At 44.0% G+C, this 23,726-nt stretch overlaps 1 protein-coding gene across 3 annotated transcripts in view; it reads left to right on the top strand.

Annotated features, from left to right (window-relative positions):
• The window catches only part of SCRG1 (stimulator of chondrogenesis 1), a 200,609-nt gene extending 176,883 nt beyond the window's left edge, over window positions 1–23,726 (top strand). For all 3 annotated transcript variants that reach the window (XM_040418674.1, XM_040418673.1, XM_040418675.1), the window contains 2 exons: window positions 19,722–19,997; window positions 23,433–23,726. In XM_040418674.1, the coding sequence (XP_040274608.1) occupies window positions 19,765–19,997; window positions 23,433–23,490 (291 nt within the window). In that variant the 5' untranslated portion in view covers window positions 19,722–19,764 and the 3' untranslated portion in view covers window positions 23,491–23,726. The remainder of the gene's footprint in view (window positions 1–19,721; window positions 19,998–23,432) is intronic.

Below are 23,726 nucleotides of genomic sequence, written 5' to 3'. Positions count from 1 at the left end.
CACTCCCCCAACAGCTGGAGACAAAATTGTACGGGAACAAACAACTTATCTGTTGGGGTGGATGCCGGTGCCAGATGTTGTTCAGCCTTAATGCGAGCTGAGATATCCTGGGTTAGAGCTGCTAAGAAGATGTTTGTTGGTAGGATGGATTCAGGCGGCGTCTCAGTGGGTTGAAAAGCATGGAAGCGTCTGCTTTCACATTTTTACTTCCCGGCCTGAACGTAATGGAGAAATCAAAACGGGTAAAAAACAGAGCCCATCGGGCTTGTCGGGGATTCAACCTCTTAGCTGACTCGAGAAACATTAGGTTTTTATGATCAGTGACAACAGTTACTCGATGCCTTGCCCCCTCCAAAAAATGCCTCCACTCCTCAAATGCCCATTTAATAGCCAGCAGCTCCCTATTCCCTATGTCGTAGTTTCTCTCCGTGGGAGAGAATTTCCTGGAGAAGAAGGCACACGGTCTTAGGTTAGTGAGGCTAGCAGGACCTTGTGAAAGGACTGCTCCTGCGCCATCCTCGGACGCATCCACCTCCACAATAAAAGGTTTCTCCTGATCAGGCTGGATCAGAATGGGAGCGCTACTAAATGCCTTTTTTAAGGTTTCAAATGAAGAGATGGCCTTGGTAGACCAATTCTCCAAATCCGCCCCTTTCTTCGTAAGGTCGGTCAATGGCTTAGCAATTACAGAAAAATTCATGATAAATTTACGATAGTAATTAGCGAAACCCAAAAACCGTTGTAAAGCCTTTAAGGATGAAGGCCTTACCCATTCCTTAATTGCTAAAACCTTACCAGGATCCATCTTAAAGGCGTGAGGAGTCAAAACATGCCCTAGAAACAGTATCTCCTGTACACCAAAGACACATTTCTCTTGCTTAGCGGATAGCTGGTTCTCCCTCAACACCTCTAATACTTGTTTGACATGAGACACATGAGATTCGAAATCTGGAGAGAATATCAAAATGTCGTCAAGATAGACAATAATAAATTTACCTAAGAACTCCCTGAGAATATCGTTCATTAAGTTTTGGAACACAGCTGGGGCATTGCTGAGTCCAAAAGGCATCACCTGATATTCAAAGTGTCCTATCGGAGTATTGAACGCTGTCTTCCATTCGTCTCCCTCCTTGATTCAAATTAGATTGTATGCCCCTTTCAGGTCCATCTTGGAAAACCAGGTTGCCCCCAGAACCTGGTTAAATAAATCCGGAATCAATGGGAGAGAGTATCTATTTTGGACAGTGATCTTATTCAATCTCCGGTAATCAATACAAGGCCTAAGATCACCATCCATTTTTTTAACAAAGAAAAACCCTGCTCCCATAGGAGAGACTGAAGGTCTAATATGCCCTTTAGCAAGGCTCTCCTTAATATAATCTTCCATAGCCTTGCGTTCAGGCCCTGAAAGATTATAAATTCGCCCTTTAGGAAATTCGGCACCCTCTATTAGCTCTATGGAGCAATCATAAGGTCTATGGGGGGGTAGAACCTCTGGAGTAGGGGATGAGAATACATCAGAAAATTCTTTAATAACTGAGGGTAATGTATTAGACCTTACTGAAACCCCAGCCTGGACTACGGACAAGCATGAGTCACACTTAGGTCCCCATTTCACCAACTCTCCTTTGGACCAATCAATTGTGGGGTTATGTAAACGGAGCCAAGGCAACCCTAGTACCACCTCAACCGGTAGGTTCTCCAGGACTAAAAGAGAACATCTCTCGGAGTGGCACACACCCACGGTCAGAGAAATTTCAGAGGTACATGACCTCACCGTACCACCCATCAGGGGAGTAGCATCAATAGCCATGACATGGATAGGTGTAGGTAAAGCAAACATTGGAATACCCAATTTACTAACAAATTCAAAGTCAATAAAGCTGAACCGGAATCAATAAAGGCCTTACCAGGCCACTTATTAACCCCCAGAGAAATTGTTATGGGTACCAAAAGCTTATATTTAGAAAAATCAGGGTGTACCTGGTCTTTAGGTTGTCTTGCCTTAGGAGATTTGTCAGAGAGGACCCTCTTAGGACACTTGTTGATCCAATGGGCAGGATCTCCACAGTAGAAGCACTCTCCGCGTCTGCGACGAAGATTACCCCGGGTCATGCCAACCTGCATGGGTTCCTCGGTGGAGGCCTCAGTGTTGTCCCTGGAAAAGGCCTCTGGCTGGAACACCATCTGAGAACAGAACTGTCGTTCTTGTCGTCTCTCTCTAACTCGTCAGTCAAGTCGGACAACTAGGGTCATCATCTCCTCTAAGGTCTCTGGAATTTGATAATTGACTAATAGATCTTTTAAATTATTAGACAGACCAGACCTAAACTGACTCTTCAGGGCTGGTTCATTCCATCCTGAGGGGACACACCACCGTCTGAATTGGGTGCAATACTCCTCTGCAGGGAGATGGCCCTGAACCAGTGCCCTAAGAGCCGTCTCGGCTACCAGGGCCCTGTCTGGTTCGTCATAGAGGGTACCCAGGGCCTGAAAAAACCCCTCCACAGAAGTCAGACAACTGGCCCCAGGAGGTAACGAGAATGCCCAGGCCTGGGGATCACCCTGTAGAAGAGAAAATGATAATCCCCACGCGTTGGCTCTCGGGACCGGAGGACACGGGGCGCAAACGGAAGTAGAGTTTGCAACTCTCCTTAAAGGAGAGAAACCTCTTCCGGTCTCCAGAAAAGGGTTCTGGGAGCTTGATCTGGGGTTCAAAATGTGGACTGGAGGGCAGAGGAGTGGAAGAACCTTGCCCTAACTCAAAAGAACGGAGTTTCTCTCCTAGCTCCTGCACCACCTGTGTCAAGCTAGAGACATGGTCAGTCAGGGTAGTAAGCGGATTCATGATACAGTGGTTATTGGGCCTGTTAATCTGTAACGGTCACGTCCACACACACACAGGGGAAAGGATAGTGACCACTGCGCTCCACCCTCACCCCTGGCCCTGCCTACTTGCCTCACGAGTCCTGATGACAGGGGACAACTTGACGACAGTCCCTAACTTAGGATATGTGCAGGGAAGACAGACAAGACAAAATACGGAACATGAACGGACCGGGTCAGAACCAAGAGAGCTACGCAGTACAAAGGATTAAGCAAAGAATGGTCAGGAGAAGCCGGGGTGAAATACCAGGAGAGCAGAGAAGTACAAGAGGAGTCCTAAGAGAGTAGTCAGGTAGAAGCCGAGGTCACAATACCAGGACGGATGCGCAGTACAGGAGGAGCAGGCAAAAGGATGGTCAGGGAACAGGATCAGGAAAGTATTCAGCAGTCCAACAAATAGCCAGGAACCTAGAAATTAACCGGCAACCTGTAGCCAGCAGGCTGCCTGTATTTATAGTGGGGAGTGAGGGTCATGTGACGTGGCCAGCGTCACATGACCGACAGACCAACCAGTCGAGCACCGAGTGATCAGCTCGGCGCTCAAGGCAGACTATGAGCAGGGAGCCACCCAGCTAGTAAAGCCGCCCTGGGAATAAGGTCAAACACAGAACCTTATTCCAAAAGCTAAGCAACAGGTCTGCGGGCAATGGGGGACCGAGTGCACCTTCGGAACCCCGTGACAGTCTGGCAGACAGCATTCGTGCAATCTGATAAACAGTTCAAGGTCCGGGAAGGCAGCTCAGTCTCAGAATAGAGATCAGGCAGAGAAGGGTCAAGTCTGTACCTGGGCAGACAAATGTAGACACAGCACACCTTTTCAGGACACTGGAACCTATCGATCAGGCACCTTCCCACAAGGAAACATGCCTTAGGTACCCCAGCGTGACCAGCCATTGGCTAGAGAATATCAAGGTGCTGGCCCTTTAAGAGGGAGTGTACACAGATCCTATAGACAGAGAGAGGAGGTGCTAGCAATAAAAAGGCAAAAGCCTTTAAAAGAAGGTGAACAGTCCTGCTTTGGTGGCCAGACCTTTCGTTCTTCAGAAGAATGAAAACACCATCACTGGACTGTCAGGAAACAAGGGAGTGGGTAAGCAGAGGAGCATAACAGTGGCAGGCACAGGTCGCCGCTATAACAGTACCGATATATTTAAAAGATTCTCATCTACAAAATACCTAAGTGATATAACTAAATTTCTCATCACTACTGGACAATGGCAGTGCAGCTGATCAATTTCACTGCAGCGCCTACTACAGGGGAAATTTAGCATTACATGACATCAATTCATTCTGATGGGCGAACTCTTCATTTCTCTGTTTCAAGCATATTCTTTTCCATTTGCAGGCAGGTTTCCATTTGAGGGCAGGTACTGTGTGCCATTTTTTCTGCAGAAACTCTAAGTTTGCTTATATTGGCCAATTTTCCTGTTTTATTTTGCAGTGACCACTCTGTAGTTAAATCAAAAAAGGTAAAAATAAAGTATGTGGCGCCAACAACCCTATCCGCTATCAAACCACTGGTTTTCCCTGTATGCATAAGAGAAAAAAAGAGGACTGAAACATGAAGGCTTACAAGCAATGTAACCTTTGAGTGTTATTTTTTAGAGGCTTTAAGCAAATGTGAAATGTAAGAGTTCATTCTCGCTAGGCTTTTATGTATCAATATATTCAGAAGATGAATACAGAGCATTTTCTGAAGCTCAGCAAGGTACAGTAAAAGGTCTAAAATATATCACAGTCAAAGGAACTCTGTACAGCTGCAGTGGAAAACATTAGAGAGAAAAAGGTTCTTCCCATAATTCTCTTTCTGTGCAGTTTTGTCATTTACTGCTGCTACTACGAGTTATAAGATACTGTGCAGTATTATAGAGTCTCCAGGAGAAAAGTAAAATGTTTATAGTAGCTGAAAGTTCGGAAAATCCCTGCATTGTGCCAACATTATTAAACTATGCAAATTTCACCGCAGCAGCCTCTGCTGTATTCCACTGCCTGTGAGTACATTACGGTATAATGATTTGATATCCATGATCACCATCAACATGACCTTGGGTGGGAATCATATTCGGCGCGGTCATTACAATGGCAGGGTGTGATCGACAACTCATGCCAATGAGATGTAAACAGTAATCGGTGGAAGAACATCCGAGAAGGCAAGAAGGAACTGTGCAAAATATACATTTCAAAGTTGTAAAATAATATGAGCACAGCATGGAGGTTTTCTAAGAATTGTCTGAATCACCTTCAAGTAATCTGATATCTTTTCTGTAGAGACTGCCAGGTAGTGTAGTGTAGGGTTGTGGAGTAAACTTTTGATGCATTTATTATAGGCATCTGTTCTCCCAACTACTGTAGACTACCACACAAGGCTCCACTTCAGGTTGATCTGTCGCTATTACTTAAAAACATACCTGCCAAGGTTTCCAGTTTGGAAGGATGCATGGTGTGGTACATGAAACACTTAACAGGCCCTGCCCCCTTTTATGTGGCACTTCTCCACTTTTCGTGCAAGGCCCCACCTAATGATACAGCAACCTGACACCACATACACTACTCACAAAAAGTTAGGGATATTTGGCTTGTGGGTGAAATTTCAGGATGAACTTAAAATGGACTCTAACCTTTACAGGTGAACTCAATGTGACCTTCTCTAAACTTTTGAATGCACGTGTCCAACATGTTTCAGTAGTCTTTGCACAACTTGCTGTTCTCTAACAAGGAGCTTAACAGCAAAATTCACGACAGGTGTTTGATTCATGAATCACCTAATAAATGTCCTGGTTCAATTAGAATTGGTATTTAAGCAGTCTATCATGCTGTTCACATTTTGACATCATGAGACCAACACGACACCTAACAATTGATCAACAGTACCTCACCATTGGGAGGCTTCAAGCAGGATGTTTTCAGACAGTAGTGGCCACTGAGCTTAGAGTTTCACACAGTGTCATCATTATATTGCAACAGAGATACAGAGAGACTGGAAGAGTCACAGAAAGGCATAGAAGTGGACGTCCTTTGGCCACATCCCACACTGATGACCGCTTAATTGTGAACAATGCCCTGTGGAACTGGATGATAAATGCCACACAACTCCAGTCACGTCTGACCATTTGAAACTATTTTCATCAGCATGGTCTGTGTGCTAGATGACTTGCAAGGGTACATGACCACAGGCGTCATCGTCTTGCATGGGCCAGGGAGTATCTACACTGGACTAGGGACCAGTGGACCTCAGTGCTGTTCACTGATGAAAGTCGCTTCACACTGAGCAAAAATGATGGCCGCCAATGATGTTGGAGATGTCAAGGAGAGTGCTATGAATCAGCCACTGTTTGCCTTTGGTGGTGTTACAGTGTGGGCAGGTGTGTCTAGTCAATACAGAACTGTCCTACACTTTGTAAATGGTACAGTGACAAGCCAATACTACTAGAATTACATCATTAATCCAGTCATTGTGCCTCTTCAAGAACAACACAGGCTTAATCGAGGTCGCATCATTAGGGAATGGCTGTTGGAGACTGGGGTACCTTAAATGGAGTGGCCTGCGCGTTCTCCAGACCTGAATCCCTTTGAAAACCTATGGGATTAGCTGAGTCACCGTGTAGGGGCTCGTAACTCTCTGCCCTAGAACCTCAATGACCTGAGGGCATGCCATGGCTCAGCAGACAATAAGTCAACTTGTGAATAGCAGGAGACGTCGTTGTCACTTTTTGTGAGTAGTTGTATATCTAAAGTACATGGAGGACAACTTTACATGAGAAAGTAGCCTGGGAGATCTGCCAATTCTTCCTGAAGTCCAACAGGCCTTCCCTTTTTACACTAGCCTCCCAGACATTCCAGGAGAGTTAGCAAGTATGTTTAAAAGGGTTTTCATATCCCCATACAGAATTATTGTTTGCCATCAGCACATCCCTGTTTACAAAGGGCCATTGTCACAGTGCAGTTCACTGTGACACCACGTTGCCGTATAGGCTGGCTGCCTACGCTCTTGCGGACTGGATGCGGTTGCTTGTGTTGTGCATGCTGGCTGCAGCCTTCTGTGGGTGTGTGGGTGAACTGTGCCCTGTGACTTGTATGCTCTCTGTGTTAATGTACGGTTAATGTTTCCCTGATCTGTATGGTCAGGTGTTTTAATCTACTGGCTATTTAGACCTGGAGCTGTAAGCCTAGGAGATCAGTCTGCCTCCAGGAGAGCTGTGTGCAGGGTGCATGCTATCCTAACCTCAAAGAAAACGGAAGTTACTTCGTTAGAAAAAATGTCCTATTATTGTCCTCATAACGAACAAGGATAGGACTGTTCTATTAGGGACCAGCTGTTCCATTCCGCAAAATACGGAATGCACACGGATGTTGTCTATACTTTTTGCACATCCGTATAAAAACCAGGGGAGAACCAGAATAACGCCCTTAGGGTTTGGCCCAAAGTCAAACCAGTCACTTGGCACAGTGGTTCCACTTCTGCCACTGATCCGTAACCCGCTGATCGTCTATGCTGCAGTTCCTTCATGGACAGGTTGATTCTGATTATGTTTGTGTAGGGTACATTAGTTTAATAAAGTGTTCGTTTTGACTTTTTCTGTATCTGTTGGTCTTGTCTGTGAATGCTTGGGATATGTTCAGTGGTTCTCCTAACCCCTGAATATGACAGCTATGTACTGCTGGCAAAAGATGATTTTATGTGCCACAGGAAAGATGCAATCCCTGATACATGTGTGCCCTGCACATTTACACGGGCCACTTATTGGGAATGAGCGCTCGCACAGGCCTGATGGACCATGTAGACTTTTTCTTCCCTCATCCTTTTCTGTTTCTATGACTTGCCTGTGTTTTCCAGCAGATCTGCTTGTACACAATATAATTGTACATCATTGGGGCGCATGGACTGTATGGAGCTAGCTCTGCAGCTGATCCTACTCCATACATGGTGTGTGCTGGGATTGGAGATAACTCTGATCTTCGCCTTTCATTAACCCCTCAGATCCTGTGGTCAATAGCGACCACAGCAGCTAAGCGGTTAGACAGAGTGAGGGGTCTCCCTCTGCTCTCCAATAGACCATGTAATATAATTGTGGAGTTCCGTTTGGTTGTCATGGCAGCATACATTTTTCTTAAACAAAAAAGCTGTTAATTTTAAAAAAAAAAGTAAAACATAATAAAAAAAACATATTAATTTGGTTTTGCCGTAATCGTGCTAAAGTTGTTAAATGTAAATACAAAACCCCCAAAATAATGACAGAAAACAATGTGCACACCCTGGAGCAGTATTCCCTATCCACTTCCTGTCCAGGCTGATCAAGAATCTGATCCTGAGACTTACGCACTGCGCCATTCATTTAGCAATAGCCATTACAGTTTTTTTCCTGTGCATGGAACTGTAGTGTAGTCTTATTCAAATGAATAGAGATGCTGCAGTACCATCGACTGCCTGTGGCAAGACCACCAAGTTTGTTTCCAATGGGGTTAGGATACTTTCACACTAGCGTTTTTCTTTTCCGGCATAGAGTTCCGTCCTAGGGGCTCTATACCGGAAAAGAACTGATCAGTTTCATCCCCATGCATTCTGAATGGAGAGTAATCCGTTCCAGATGCATCAGGATGCCTTCAGTTCAGTCACTGAACAGCGTTTTGGACGGAGGAAATACCGCTGTATTCTCTCCGTCCAAAATACTGAATCAGTTGCCGGAATGCCGGATCCGGCATTCATTTACATCGAAATGTATTAGTGCATTAAAAATACTAAATGCCAGATCCGTCCTTCCGGTCTGCGCATAGAAACTGATCCGTTTGTCCGTATGACAAACGGAGAGATGGATCCGTTCTTGCAATGTATTTGTGAGATGATCGGCATCCGGATCCATCTACAAATGCTGTCCGTTTGCATGCAGATTGCCTGATCCGGCGACGGAACTGCTTGCCGGATCACTCTGCCGCAAGTGTGAAAGTAGCCTTAGCGAGATAACCCTCTTAGAAGTAGTGTTGAGTGAAATGAATACAGAATATCAGACAAGTATTACAACATCAGGTTGGATGAATAATGATCCAAATAGAAGTAGCGGGGCAGCGAAAGACGCAGGCTGCCGATGTAACCCTTCTTTTAATGTATAACTGTCGTATTTTTTTTTTTTTGGAGTATTGGATTGTGGTGATTAATATCACCTTGGTGGCCCTATTTCAACTTTTCACTGTGTATTCAATTACCCCTTAATTCCACAGTTTTGTTCCCTGTAGTGCCTTCTTTTACCTATGCTTAAAATAGTGTTGCTAGGCATGGTCCGTCTATCTGTTAAAGGATGGAGGACGCAGAAGCAGGCTGCGTGCAAGGTCAGATTACTGACAGCCAGGGACTGTAAGTAAATGATTAAAGCCAGGTCCTCCCCAGCAGCTGATAACAGTGCCTGGGCTGTGTGCACTTCTCCCTGTCCCTGCTCTTGGCAGACGCTCCCTCACTCAGCAGAGCTGGAGAAGTAGAGTTGAATCAGTGCAGACCAGGGAAGGGAGATCTGCCGTCTGCTCAGTCTATGAATGAAAGCAACATGTGGTAAGAGGACCCCTTTGTGCTGCAGGAGATTAACCCTTTGGGGGGAGGGCTCTGGTTACTGACACTTTTGGGGGGCTATTGTTACTGGCTAGTGAGGGCAGGCGGGATTAGCCTCAGGGTGAGGGCAGTGGCGGCCATCTTAACTGAATAGTGAAATTGCAGTTTTATGCAGACTGGTTGCTAAGGGCTGAATCTTATTAAATATGGGGTAAGTCAGTCTAACAGTAACTGATTCTGGAATATCATGTTATTAGTAACTGCATATATGAAAATTGAAATTAGGGTCTAAGTGTGACAGTTATCCTTTAATGTTTTTAAGCCATTCTGTTAACTATAGCCTCACTGCTATTTTTGTTTTATAGCGCTCATAGAAGATAACTATTGAGACGTATGTGTATTTCTATCATCATTATGCAGCGACCCAGGAGGAGAGCAGAAAGGATGGGAGTAGTTCAATATTAATTGTGATTGATGTGGTGTAATGAAACCTCCCTTTGCTCTGTACTTACGTTCAGTAACTAACAGTTTTTGCCTAACTGATACCAATGTAACATAAAGTCTTGCTATGTTCTTTAGGGTGCATTCACACGACCGTAACTCTGGGTCCACATCCGTTCCACAATTTTGCAAAACGGATGCAAACCCATTCATTTCAATGGGGCCGCGAAAGATGCGGACAGCACAAATGGCCCGGCAAAAAATATAGAGCATGTCCTATTATTGTCCACAATCATGGACAAAAATAGGCATTTTCTATATAGCGCCGGCCCTGAGTGTTCCGCAAAATGCGGAACGCACACGGGCCGGTATCCATGTTTTGCGGAACCGCAACCGCAGAACACTTATGGTCGTGTGAATGTAGCCTTACTCAGCTGCAGATTGGTGCTATTGGTCATATTATACAAGAAGTACTATACATTTAAAATCATCATTATCATCCTCTATGGTTGAATTGTAGCCTAGTCAAGGATTTAACTTGAAATTCCAGAGGATAAGACATAATTTAGGCTACTTTCACATCAGTTTTGGTTTCAGGTTTCGAGATCCGGCAGAGGATCTCAAAACCTGACCAAAATGTTTCCGTTTTGACTACACATCAGGATGCATTTGTTCCGTTAGGATTCGGTTGTGTGAAATCGAATCGGAACAAACTGGATCACCATTGACTTACATTGTTTTTAGTGACGGATCCAGTTTGTTCCGTTTCGATGACCGGACACAAAACCACAGCTTGCAGCGGTTTTGTGTCTGGTCACAAAACAGAATGCTGACGGAACGGAGGACATCCTGATGCATCCTGAACGGATTACTTTCTATTAGGAATGTATAGAGACAAAACGGAACTGTTTTGTCTTGGTTTTGAGATCCTCTGCCGGATCTTAAAACCGGAATGCCAAAACACATATGTGAAAGTAGCCTTATAGGCCCAGCGTCTCGCTCGCTGTCCAGTATGACAAATGATAATCAGATTATGCCCTTTTTTAATGTATTCAGTCTTTTTTTTGCTTTCTGTCGGCCAGCTTTCACCGCCATTGTGCCCAGTGGAATATAATTAGATTTTGTTGATGTTGATTCAGATCTGGTTGCACAATCATCTCACACAACTTTTTGCTGTGGTTACACAATTATTTCTCACTAATTTATTTATTATGTGGAGAAAATCATTTCTCCAATTGGTTGTGTATATTCTTATGCACAGCAGGCTACTCTGTGTGCTTTTACAGAAAATCTGTCATCTGACGGGCTGTCTGTAATCCCTCTCGTGACCACAGGGGGGCGAGCACTGTAGCTTCATTATGTAACTGAGAGCAAGTCTCCGTTATCAAGCGCTCTGTTCTGCAGGAATTATTCAGAATCTCTGTTGAGTTTTGAACCTACAACTTTGTGCTTTAAAGACTGAGATGCTAACCACAGAGCTGTAAAGCTGAGTACTGATGTATGAGAGATACTCTCTGGTTTAAAACCTTGGTAGAATTTTCCCATGTATTAGGTATTTATATATAGCAGAAATATCATTTTGTATATAGTGGTAGAAAAAAAAGGCAGCACTCCAACATAACGTGAAAAAAGTGGATGGTTTATTAACCCATCTAGCAGCAACGTTTCATCTCTACTCAATGGAGCCTTTGTCAAGCTGTGATAACATGTGCCATACAGGATATAGAAATACTAGTGTCAATCACGTGTAACATAATTACATGATTATAAAAAAAAAAACAACTAAAGAATGATTACAGTTCAAAAATTCAAAAATTGCATGATTATACAGTGTCTCTTCAATTTGTGACATGATTACAATAAGTCAACCTTTGTTTTGTGTTATCTAGTGCATAAAATCCATAAAGGGACATGATCCCCATTAGTGAATTAATCAAGTGTACAGAATAAATCAATCGTGCATAATAAAAACAATAAAAAATCACTTTGTAGTCCATAGGCAAGTCTCACCAGGAGCTGGAAAACCACTAGATCTAGTTCGGCGTAAGGAAGCAAGGTGCTCGCATGCGCCACCCATCCGTATTCACACGAGATACAGGATTACAAAGGAAGAACTCAGAAACCACAGTAAAGATGGCCGCCATCTATTAAGTATTCAGAGCGCATGCGTCTGCCCATTGAGTTACGCAGCCAGCATGGGCCATATCAACATATTGGTCATTGGTCAGCTAGGTGACCATAAACAAATCATGTTCCATGGATACCATATAGCGGTCAAATACCACTAGTGGAGGAGATCCATGTTGATAGGGGGGAGGTGTCCTGAAGAGAGCATCAGTCACCAGCCTACCTAGAATAAACAGATCACCGCGGCCAGCACCAATAAGGTGTCGGACGATGTCATTACTGTCATTCATCCAACAGTGGAAACCACCATAAATAGACCCAACGGGCAAGGAGACCACCCGGGTATCTTCCACAAAGCAGTCCCCTACCCTATTAGGGAGAGAAGTCCCAATGTCACATTTATGTGACTCAGGGCCTCATCCCAATTCAAGTGGGTGGTTCTATATACAATCTATGGTTCCATATGCTAATAAAAACCAAAAGGATAAGTAGCTATGAAGGGTCCCAGCCTCCACTGTCCCAAAAAGGGCAGAGGAAGGAAGGCCTTTTTGGGGTCAAGTGACACAACATTGTTTTAGCCAGTCCTTGGCATCAAGCCATATGTTGATGCAGAGAGACTTGAGGTGTGGGAGGGGGAACGATGGCACCAGAAGCAGTGACCTCTCCATTCCGAAGTGTTTGCCAAGATAACAGCTATTTAAGTTAGGCACCTTAGTGGAGGCTTCCACTCAGACTGGACCTGGTGTCACAGAACAGCCAGCTGCTTGAGAACCTTCAGTATGGAGATCGACAGGTCATTACTGAGAGTCATGCTGCAAAATGGGGTTTGTCTTGCCTGTAACATCTAAACACATTGGTAACCTTTAATTCAAGCCTATAAGGCCTAGAATTGGCAGGTGCTGCTGGAATTCTGTCTGACCCCATTAACTATGATGGGGACCAGCAGAGATCCAGCCGTAACCCGGCAAATATGCCAAGAATTGGCCAGATGAAAATCGCTGTGCACAGAGGTTTTCATCCAGCTAATTCTTGGCATGTTTGCCGGGTTGCGGACGGATCCCCGCTGGTCCCCGATAAAGTGAATGGGGCCTGTAGATGTCAGGTAGCATCCGGCAGTGCCGGATCCAGACATCTCCGGCAGGCCGCTCCCACTAGATGGTAAATGCTAGTGTGAAACTAGTCTAGGAACCCTCTATTTTAATTTTAACAAAGTACTGTAATAGTGAAGAATCTGCTTTCTATTTGACCCAAATGTTCCTGCTTCTAAAATATAAAGAAGGAGATGGTTTTTGCTTTAAACTGCTATCAGAGGAGGATAGATGGCTTCATACTCAGGAGGTCAGAAGAATCCCATAGAGCAAACCTTCATTTTATGGAAGTCTGTGGTGAGAGGAAAGACATGAAATCCTCCATAGCCAGAAACATCACTGCTAGACCAGGCTCAATGTCTTGTAGGGCTAGCTCAGCTGATGTAATGATATCTTTACTTACAATCCGTTGCTTCATTCTGGAGAAATGCAAATCAGCTGAAAGGGTCCATTCACACGTCTGTAATAATGGGTCCGCATCCGTTCTGCAAATTGCGTAATGGGTGCGGACCCATTCATTCTCTATGTGGACCGAATGGATGAGGACAGCACAGGTAAATTAACACTTTCTTGGATATGTTTATATTGTACAATTGTAAAATTTGAGCATGTACACTAGCTTAGGCTAAGTTCACACTTCATTTATTTGGTCAGTTATTTCTATCAGTTAGGCCTCATGCACACGACCGTTGTCCTGGTCTGCATCCGAGCCGCAGTTTTTGCGGCTCGGGGGCGAACCCATTCACTTCAATGGGCTTGTGCTGTCCACATCCTTTGCTCGGTTCCGTAGCCCAGCAAAAAAAAATATAACATGTCCTATTCTCGTCCGTTTTGCAGAAGGCAAATGGGCGGCTTCTGTGTTTTGCGGATCCGCAATTTGCGGACCGCAAAAAACAGAACGGTCGTGTGCATGAGGCCTTATTGTGAGCGAAAATCAGTAGTGAAGCCTACACAGAGATAAGGTGTAACCATATGGAAAGATCATGTACATGTATGGAATATAATGTGTGCATGATGGTGCAGGTAATGAAATACTGCCAGACTGTAACATATTTAGTAATACTTTACGAAACAGAAGAGTGTTAGAAAATGTTATGCAGAAGAAATTGTGCTGGCGAGATGACATTGATCTATCAAGGGATTTGGGCCATTTTGACATGCGAGTTTTCCGCGTGGGTGCAATGCGTGAGGTGAACGCATTGCACCCGCACTGAATCCGGACCCATTAATTTCTATGGGGCTGTGTACATGAGCAATTATTTTCACGCATCACTTATGCGTGACAATCACAGCAGGGTCTATATTCTGTGTTTTTCACGCAACGCAGGCCCCATAGAAGTGAATGAGGCTGCGTGAAAATCGCAAGCAAGTGCGGGTGATGTGCAATTTTCACGCATGGTTGCTAGGAGACGATCGGGATGGGGACACAATCTTTATTATTTTCCCTTATAATATGAAAAATAATAGCATTCTTAATACAGAATGCTAAGTAAATTAGGGATGGAGGAGTTAAAAAAAAAAAAAAAATTATTAAACTCACCTCATCCACTTGTTCGCTCATCACATGGTCAATCACATGGTCCATCACCATGGTGATGGACCATGTGATGAGCGCAGTGACATCACCAAAGGTCCTTTTCTCCCATGTTCTCAAAGAAGAAAAAAGAAGACAAGCCGGGCTGCGCGAACAAGGTGAGCTTAAATATTAATTAATTTTTTTTAACCCCTCCATCCCTAATTTACTTAGCATTCTGTATTAAGAATGCTATTATTTTCCCTTATAACCATGTTATAAGTGAAAATAATAAAATTTACGCAACACCGATCCCAAACCCGAACTTTTGTGAAGAAGTCCGGGTTCGGGTCTGGGTACCAAACATGCCGACATTTTTCTCACGCGCGTGCAAAACGCATTAAACCGCTTTGCACTTGCGCAGAAAAATTGCACATTTTCCCGCAACTCACCCGCATCCTATCTGGCCCTCACACGCGACGCCTGTGTGAAAGAGGCCTTACTGTGAAAGTGAGCAGCACTGTGGTAACCAGGCAATCGCCACTACACAGTGTATGAAGCTATGTCCTTGTAGTGTCTGCTTCTGGTGAAAAAGTTGAGAAACAGCCTGGAGTCAGACCCCCACCAATCTGATATTGATGATCTATCCTGGTACACCCCTTTAATTCTAAGGTTAATTGTTTATTGTCTTTCTAAAACTAGAACTGTGTTCATGTGCATCATTTTATCTTGATCATGCTGACACCAGTATTTAGTCCATCAAAGCTTTTATTGAGATAACATGTGCTGATACAAAAGGACATCAGTGATTCATGTTTTCTATTAAAGTAAATCACCATTTAGCATAGATGTTTCTGTAAAATCGTCTCCTTGTACAAGCAATTTTGTTGGTGTTTTTTTAGTTTGTATGATTTTATTAATAATAATAATAATAATAATCTTTATTTATATAGCGCCAGCTTATTCTGCAGCACTTTACAATTCAGGGGTTCATGTACAAACAATCATAAATCACATAGCAACAAACAAGTCAATAATTAGAACAAGAGGAATGAAGGCCCTGCTCACAAGAGCTTACAATCTATGAGGAGATAGGAGTGACACAAAAGGTAAAAGTGCTTGTTTTGTACAATGGGCTATATATGGAGAGGAGTCATATCAGGGGATGTGATAGGCTATTACAGCTAAATGATAAAGTACATGGAAGATATACGGTACTATATTGGACTGTAGACTGCGTCTCCGTAAATTTGGGGCATCTTTTGCCTGCAAAGCCAGAACAAGGAGAGTAAAAGACCAGCAAAAGTCGCAAATAAGTCGCTATCTCACGCCAGCTGGAGGGTGGAGTAGGAAAACTGGAGTAGCTTCTCTAGACAGAGGTGTTAGGCCTCTTTCACACAGGCGAGTTTTCCGCACTTGCTTGCGGATGCTTGCGATTTTCACGCAGCCCCATTCACTTCTATGGGGCCTGCGTTGCGTGAAAAACGCACAATATAGAGCATGCTGCGATTTTCACGCAACGCACAAGTGATGCGTGAAAATCACCGCTCATGTGCACAGCCCCATAGAAATAAATGGGTCCGGATTCAGTGCGGGTGCAATGCGTTCACCTCACGCATTGCACCCGCACTGAATCCGGACCCATTCATTTCTATGGGGCTGTGCACATGAGCGGTGATTTTCACGCATCACTTGTGCGTTGCGTGAAAATCGCAGCATGCTCTATATTGTGCGTTTTTCACGCAACGCAGGCCCCATAGAAGTGAATGGGGCTGCGTGAAAATCGCAAGCAAGTGCGGATGCGGTGCGATTTTCACGTATGGTTGCTAAGGAGATGATCGGGATGGGGACCCGATCTTTATTATTTTCCCTTATAACATGGTTATAAGGGAAAATAATTAGGGATGGAGGGGTTAAAAAATAATAAACAAATTTAATTCACCCCATGCACTTGGTCGCGTAGGGGATCTCCACTTCTTTCTTCAGGACCTGGGTAAAGGACCTTTGATGACGGACCATGTGATGAGCGCAGTGACGTCATCAAAGGTCCTTTACCGAGGTCCTGAAGAAATAAGAGGAGATCCGCTACGCGACCAAGTGGATGGGGTGAGTTAAATTTGTTTAATATTTTTAACCCCTCAATGGACATTTTACTAAGCATTCTGTATTTAGAATGATATTACTTTTCCTTATAACCAAGGGAAAATAATAAAATCTAGAGAACACCTAACCCAAACCGGAACTTCTGTGAAGAAGTCCGGGTTCGGGTCTGGGTACCAAACATGCCGATTTTTCTCACGCGCGTGTTAAAAATGCATTAAAACGCTTTGCACTCGCGGGGGAAAATCGTGCATTTTCCCGCAACGCACCCGCATCTTTTCCCACACGTCACCCGCAACACCTGTGTGAACCCAGTCTTAGGTTTAAAGACAATCCAAATTTATCAAACAACATGCACCATTTGATAAATGTGGCACAAAGTACTCCAACACAGACTCAAGCAAAACTGACTTTAAATATTCTCCCAACGATAAATCCCCCCCTAGATTTGTTTATGCCTAATAGTAATATTTCTTTCTTCACAGGCACTATAATCATTGTCACAGTGCGGTTCACGGTGACGTTTTCCGTGTAGGCTGGCTGCATGCGCCCTTGCGTACTGGCTGCAGGCTGAAATCCTGTGTAGGCTGGTTGCTAGGGGCTGTGTGCTGGCTGCGGAGTCTGTTGTGAACCACCTGTGTATGTTTGCTCTTCCCGTCTCTGCATTGTCACGGGAGGTTGTTTCCCTGTGATATTTCTGATTGTCTGTGGTGCCCGGTTGTTTGTGCAATGGCGTACTGGCTGCAGGTGTTTTCTGTGTATGCTGGTTGCCAGGGGCAATGCCCGGTTCTGTACCTGTGTATCCTGTTGTTCTGAGCTTTGGTTCTGATGGGGTTAACTCTCTCTGTCTGTTGTGCCTGGGTGTGGCTTTCCAGGTGCCTCGTTATCCAGCTATATAGACCTGTGAGCTGTGGTTCTGGGGGTCAGTCTTTGTTAGTCTGTGGCTGCTAGGTGTAGCACCTCGCATCTGTTCCTGGGGGTTTTCCATCTACCCTTCTGCGTGGTGTCGCCTGGTTTTGCATCAAGTGTCTGTTCTCCGGTTCCTGTTCTGTTGTGGTGTTCATGTCATTTTCTGATCTGTACTTGCCCTGTCTGATGTATCATGTTATGGTCTGTTATCCTGTTCTGTTCCATGTATCGCCTAGCAGTGCGTAACTGCATCTGAGAGCCTAGCAGTACGTAACTGCATCTGAGAGCCTGGCAGAGCGTAGCTGGATCTGAGAGCCTAGCAGTGCGTAACTGGATCTGAGAGCCTAGAAGTGCGTAACTGGATCTGAGAGCCTAGCAGTGCGTAACTGCATCTGAGAGCCTGGCAGAGCGTAGCTGGATCTGAGAGCCTAGCAGTGCGTAACTGGATCTGAGAGCCTAGCTGTGCGTAACTGCATATGAGAGCCTAGCAGTGTGTAACTGCATCTGAGAGCCTAGCAGTGTGTAACTGTATCTGAGAGCCTAGCAGTGTGTAACTGCATCTGAGAGCCTAGCAGTGTGTAACTGCATCTGAGATCCTGGCAGTGTGTAACTGTATCTGAGAGCCTGGCAGTGTGTAACTGCATCTGAGAGCCTGGCAGTGCTTAACTGCTTCCGATGTATTTTGTCCCATGTCTGTCCTGCAGTGCCTTTGGCTTCTGTCCCTGTTCTGTTCATGTCTGCCTGTTCCATGTCCTGCCTTCGGAAGAGGGTTCCTGTGGTCCCCGGAGGGGGATTGCCCTTTCTCTGTTCTGTGCAGCTCTGCCTGGGGCCCGCTTAGCTTCTACTGCTTGTGGTGCAGGTAACTGCTTCTGTCTCTGCTCTAGCCTGTTCTATGCCATGTATCTCTGATCTGTGGTTCTCCATGAATTCTGTTGCTCCTGGTTACATCTCTGTCTATGTGTAGCTCTGCCTGGGGCCGCTGTGCTTGCTGCACAGGTAACTGCTGCTGTCTCTGATCTGCCTGTTTGTATATGCGTCCTGCCTGTACCTAATTCAGGTACCTCCTGGTCTGTCTGGACCAGCTGCCACTGACTTGGTTAACGCTCTGGAGTGGCCCCTGACAACTAGCTGGCCCAAGCTTATTCTCACCATCGGAGGCTCTAGTGAATACCGGGTGTTGCTTAGTCACGCCCCTCCGGAGTATTGCCAGTCAGTGGCACAGTGGGTGCACACCTGCTGTTCCGTGTAGTGCGCCTGTGCGTACGTCTTTTTGTCTTGATGCAGCTCTTGCTATATGTTGCTGATGGTCTGTTTTACCTGTATACCGGTTCCTTGACGTCCCGGAGGTCTGTCTTGGACCACCTGCACGTGACAATCATTAGTTACGCTGTAGCTTTTTAAGAACAGCGAACCATCTCTTCACAATGGAGCAGGTCTATAAACGAATGGTATGTCTAATGTCTGGGGTTCAAATCCTGCTAAGACCTGGAATTTTCTTTTTACTATAAGTTATGAAAGAATAATAGAAGTTTTTTACTTTCCAGTTTTCCCAGCTTGTATGGGGCCCTGAAAATCCTGGTGGCAGCATTGAGTGAGGGAGAAAAGGTCATACTCTTAAATAATGAAAAATAAGGAATGTATGACAAGAAGAATGTATAAAAATAAGGTTCCTGTGATTACTAATGCAGACACATATTTACGTCTCCTTTGTCATATTAAAGTTGCAAAAAAGGATCCCAAGCCCCATTCCTTCTCACTAGATGATGACCACAGTGAAGAGGAGTTTGAATGGATTGGCGATCATTCATGCATACTGCCACTGCCACTCAAAGTCTATGGGGTTGACAGACAGCTGAGTACGGCACTCAGGTCTTTCCATTACCCCAACAGACATTGAATGAAGTAGCAGGACGCATGCCCACTGCTCCATTCAACTCTTCACTGTGGTCATCGAGGAATGAGGGGTTTGGGACCCCCCCCCCCCCCTCTTGTGATCAGAGGAGGTACCAGTGGTGGGGCACTCGCTCATCCTACTTTAATTATCTATTGGAGAGATGCTGTTTTTTGTAGGATATCTCATTTGCCACCCCATTTACAGATGCACCATTAATTCATCTTTCAGGTGGAACACGTTTAACACAGCCTATATAATCTACAGTATAACAATGAAGATTGTCCAAGTAGCATTGCTCTTATTTGTTGTGTGGGGAATAAGTGCTACTCCTACAGGCCGCCTCTCCTGTTATAAGAAGATCTTAAAAGATCGAAACTGTCACAATATTCCTGAAGGAGTAGAGGATCTCCCACTGAATGAGAAGCGCCAGGACCACTTTATGCAGGGAACAGGATGTGAAATGGTCTGTTACTGCAATTTTAATGAACTGCTCTGCTGTCCAAAGTAAGAATTGTCCTTTTCTGTCTTTTATATTTGTGATTATTTCATTTTCCTTTATAATTCATGCCTTTTGATTTCCACAGTAGAGGGGCATATTCAGGTTACTTCAGCCATTGTAGGCCTGCAGCTAAATCTACTTCCCCACATTTCACATTTACCGCAATGACCTTGTTCTTTGCATTATATAATGCAGTAATAAATATCACAAGACATTTCCTATTGCAAAATCACAACACATACGAGGAAGGGCTATCTATTGAAATGATGAGTACATAAAATGTGGGCAGCATTTAGACAGTGCCTAACCCCGCTAAGGCTACGTAATAGTACATCACTTGCTTTGACTGACTAAATAAGGAGTTAGTACTGAAGGTGGGCATCGGTCATATACAATCAATGTACGTCTAAATTTGTAATAGTTTAGACTTTATAACCAGCAGAAAACTAACACTGAAACTGGTATAGATTTTTCTGGACAGCGTTGGAGTCTGTGTCTGAAAAATATCTGCTGTGCTGACATAAAAAGGAAGCATTACTCAGGTATATTATAAATCTCTGGGAAGCATAGCAGGATACAGAATTTCTACTAGTAATAACTGCTCTATACCTTCCCTGGGAGAATCTTCATTATTTCAAATCCGTCAAAACATGTAATTACAAATCTCTCCTTAAATTTCCTCCAGTACATTTGAAAAGGTTTCTTAAAAAGAATGGTGGGATACTGGAAGCAGAAGGAGAAGCAACAGCTATTATCAGAGGAGTAACTTGTAGCTCCTGGGTCCCAACTTCAATTCTGTGCATCCATTAACAATGCAGACTGGCTATATAGTACGGTTTTCATTAGTTAAATAAGAGACATCTCCAGCCAAATTGGCCACACAGTACTCGGCTGAAGCTGGCCGCTCCCTGAATGCCTCACAATGGCACCATGTGGTCATACCCTAATAGGGCCCGCCACATTCACTGTAGCCATATAGATATGCCTCTTCTACCAGCCCAAAGGGTTCTAGGACAGTAGTGTTGAACCTGTCAGATTATGGAGGACCTTAAATGTGACCCTTAACTCCTCAGAGGAATACAGATTACATTCAGCCATGTCCAGAACAAATATATACTCCTGAACACAGAAATTGCAGCATCAGTCGTGAATTTATGGAAATCACAAGATCAATAGACCTGTTAATGATATGGAAATAAAAAAAAAAATGCAAACAAAACATTCAAAAGATCTCAATTTATTTAGTATCGAAAAGGTCTCCAGGACTCATCGTTGAAGACAGACCTCCATTTCAGTTTCCACTGCCATTTGTTGTGCACCATGACAGCCTTTGAGACCGGTGGCGTGAGGTCAGTGGAAACCCCTGTAGCGTCTGTCTTGTAGCCCAGGTTTGTGCAAACATCTTCTGATCGTTTGTGTAGACACTGTTTGCCGCCCTAGGCTTGGGATGTGACGTCAAATGGCACTTTCAGCACAGATTGGATCACTGTGCACCATTCTTTTAATGTGACGATCTGTGCAGAGGTTCGTCTCTGTGCAACTCTTGCTGTCATTCCAGTTTGTCGTTTTTCTCCCAACCATTGGGACATGCAGCGTTGGACAGTGCTGACATCTTAGCCTATGTGTGTAGCAATTTGCCGGAGTGATAAACCAAGGTCTCTGATGTTGAGGAGTGTATATGTATGTGGCCTAATATTGATGCAATGGTTGTGATGTCACAACAGTCAGGACCATCAGAGTGGTGCTGCTGAAAAGTTGGGGCATTGAATGGGTATAAGTTATTTTCCACTTTTTTATTTTATCACATTGCCTACTCATAGCCACATTTTTAAAAATCCCGGACCAACCCTTTTAGTGAGGGTACGACTGCTGGCAACCATGCCGATCAGCTGTTTGAAGGGTGCTGCCTCTTGCAGCAGCAGTGCAGTAATTACAACTGTTTGTCCAGTTCACTTGCAATTACACTGCACCACTACCCCCTCAACCAGCTGATTGGTGGGGGTGCCAGGTGTCCAGCCCCTGCCAATCTGATATTGATGACCTAGCCTGAGGACAGATCATCAATAATAAGCCACTGCATGACCCCTTTAATCTGCTCTGCTTCAAACAAGATTAAAGAGGTTATTCAAGATTTTTTTAAATGTGGTTAAAAGTAGGCAATGTGATAAAATAAAAAAGAGAAAGTAACTAATACTCACCTAGTCAATCCCCACCGCCGCAGCACTACCACTCGGATGGTGCTCATTGATTCAGCAGCAATGACTTCACAAATATTGTTCACTTAATCGCTGCAGCAAATTCGCTGTAGATCATGTGACCGGAGAGACCAGTGATGGGTTGCAGTGGTCACATGAAGGGTGTACAAGATATCATTGCTGTAGCTATGGAGGACAGCAGTGGTATTAATCTTTTTACCTACTTAAAAAAGAAAATCCTGGATCTCATCAAAGAATTTATGTAGTGTCTATATTACTGTAAATTAGGTGTTCCATATATGCTGTAGGTGCATCAATAATTAAATGGCAAAAGAGTCCCAAATTATTGTCTATATTTTAGTTTAGGGAATAACTGATGTCAGTTCACTACAGACAGACTCAGGATCCTGATGTTCGAAATTCTACCGCTTGTAGTGCACTCTGTATTTTATTTAATGAGCTCAGAGCATAGCATGAAAGGAAAATGAAGCAATATTTGTAATATATGAATTTACAATGCCTCTTAGAGTATGAGAAAGTAATATCATTTTCTGGATTTCATTAAAAGACGAGTGTATTTGTGTATATCTACTATACTATTTTCTGGTTCTTTGAGACTTTATATCCCTTTGCGTTAAACAAAAGGCAAGCTCATTTATTAGTAGTCAATTAGCTTTGGAGTCTATCGATGTTGGAATGGCCCTAAACAAATTGCTGCTTCTACTGCTTCAATTGCTTCCTAATTAATACTAGAAGATTTAAGCCATCGACCTCCAAAGAACAAGGTCTAGAAACCTATTGAACATTATACCCCGATTGGACTTGCTTTTTAATGACGTTTGTAGTGTAATGAAGCCTGCATATGGTAAATTAAGATTTGAAGAAATGAAGTGCTCAGTTCAGAACTGTATCTTCTCGTGTTGCTGGCACAGAGGCTTCCTAGAGGCCCCGTCTTTCCCATATACCAGCAGTTACAGTGAGGTTATTTGGCTGTGAGAGCACAACTGAAGTGCTATTATGTTCTCACAATGATGCCTCTGTTCCTTTCCCCTAAAGCATCAGCTTGTGAGCATGCTCAACTTGTATTAGCTTGCTGTCTACGGTGTCCTGAAGTGCCTGAACGTTGCCTTCACAAGCATCCACTTCAACAGTTTTCCAATAATAAATCACATCCAGCAATATTATCCATTTCCATGAAATGTTGGCAGTGTGTTAACTTATTCTGCACGTATTTTTGTTTTCTAGAGGGATTTTCATTGGGCCGAAGATTTCCTTTGTGATTCCTTGTAACACCCATTGGTAAACTAAGCCACACTATACCCCAGAGAGACAATGACTGACAAGACCAAGTGAAACACCTCTACATTCCTTACTGCTCCTGCCAATACCAAACTTCTGACTCCCTAGATACAGTTTGACCAATGTTGAGATTTTCTCAAATTATTCTGCACTTCTCTATGGCAGATGACCTGAAAGCATCGTGCAATACATAGTTATGTATAAAACTACATGATTTAGCCAATGTTTACACCTGTTAGG

This window comes from Bufo bufo, chromosome 2 (assembly GCF_905171765.1).
Source record: "Bufo bufo chromosome 2, aBufBuf1.1, whole genome shotgun sequence".
NCBI classification, from domain to species: Eukaryota; Metazoa; Chordata; class Amphibia; order Anura; family Bufonidae; genus Bufo; species Bufo bufo.
The sequence above is the reverse complement of the archived record's forward strand: the minus strand, read 5'-3'. Positions and strand labels throughout refer to the sequence as shown.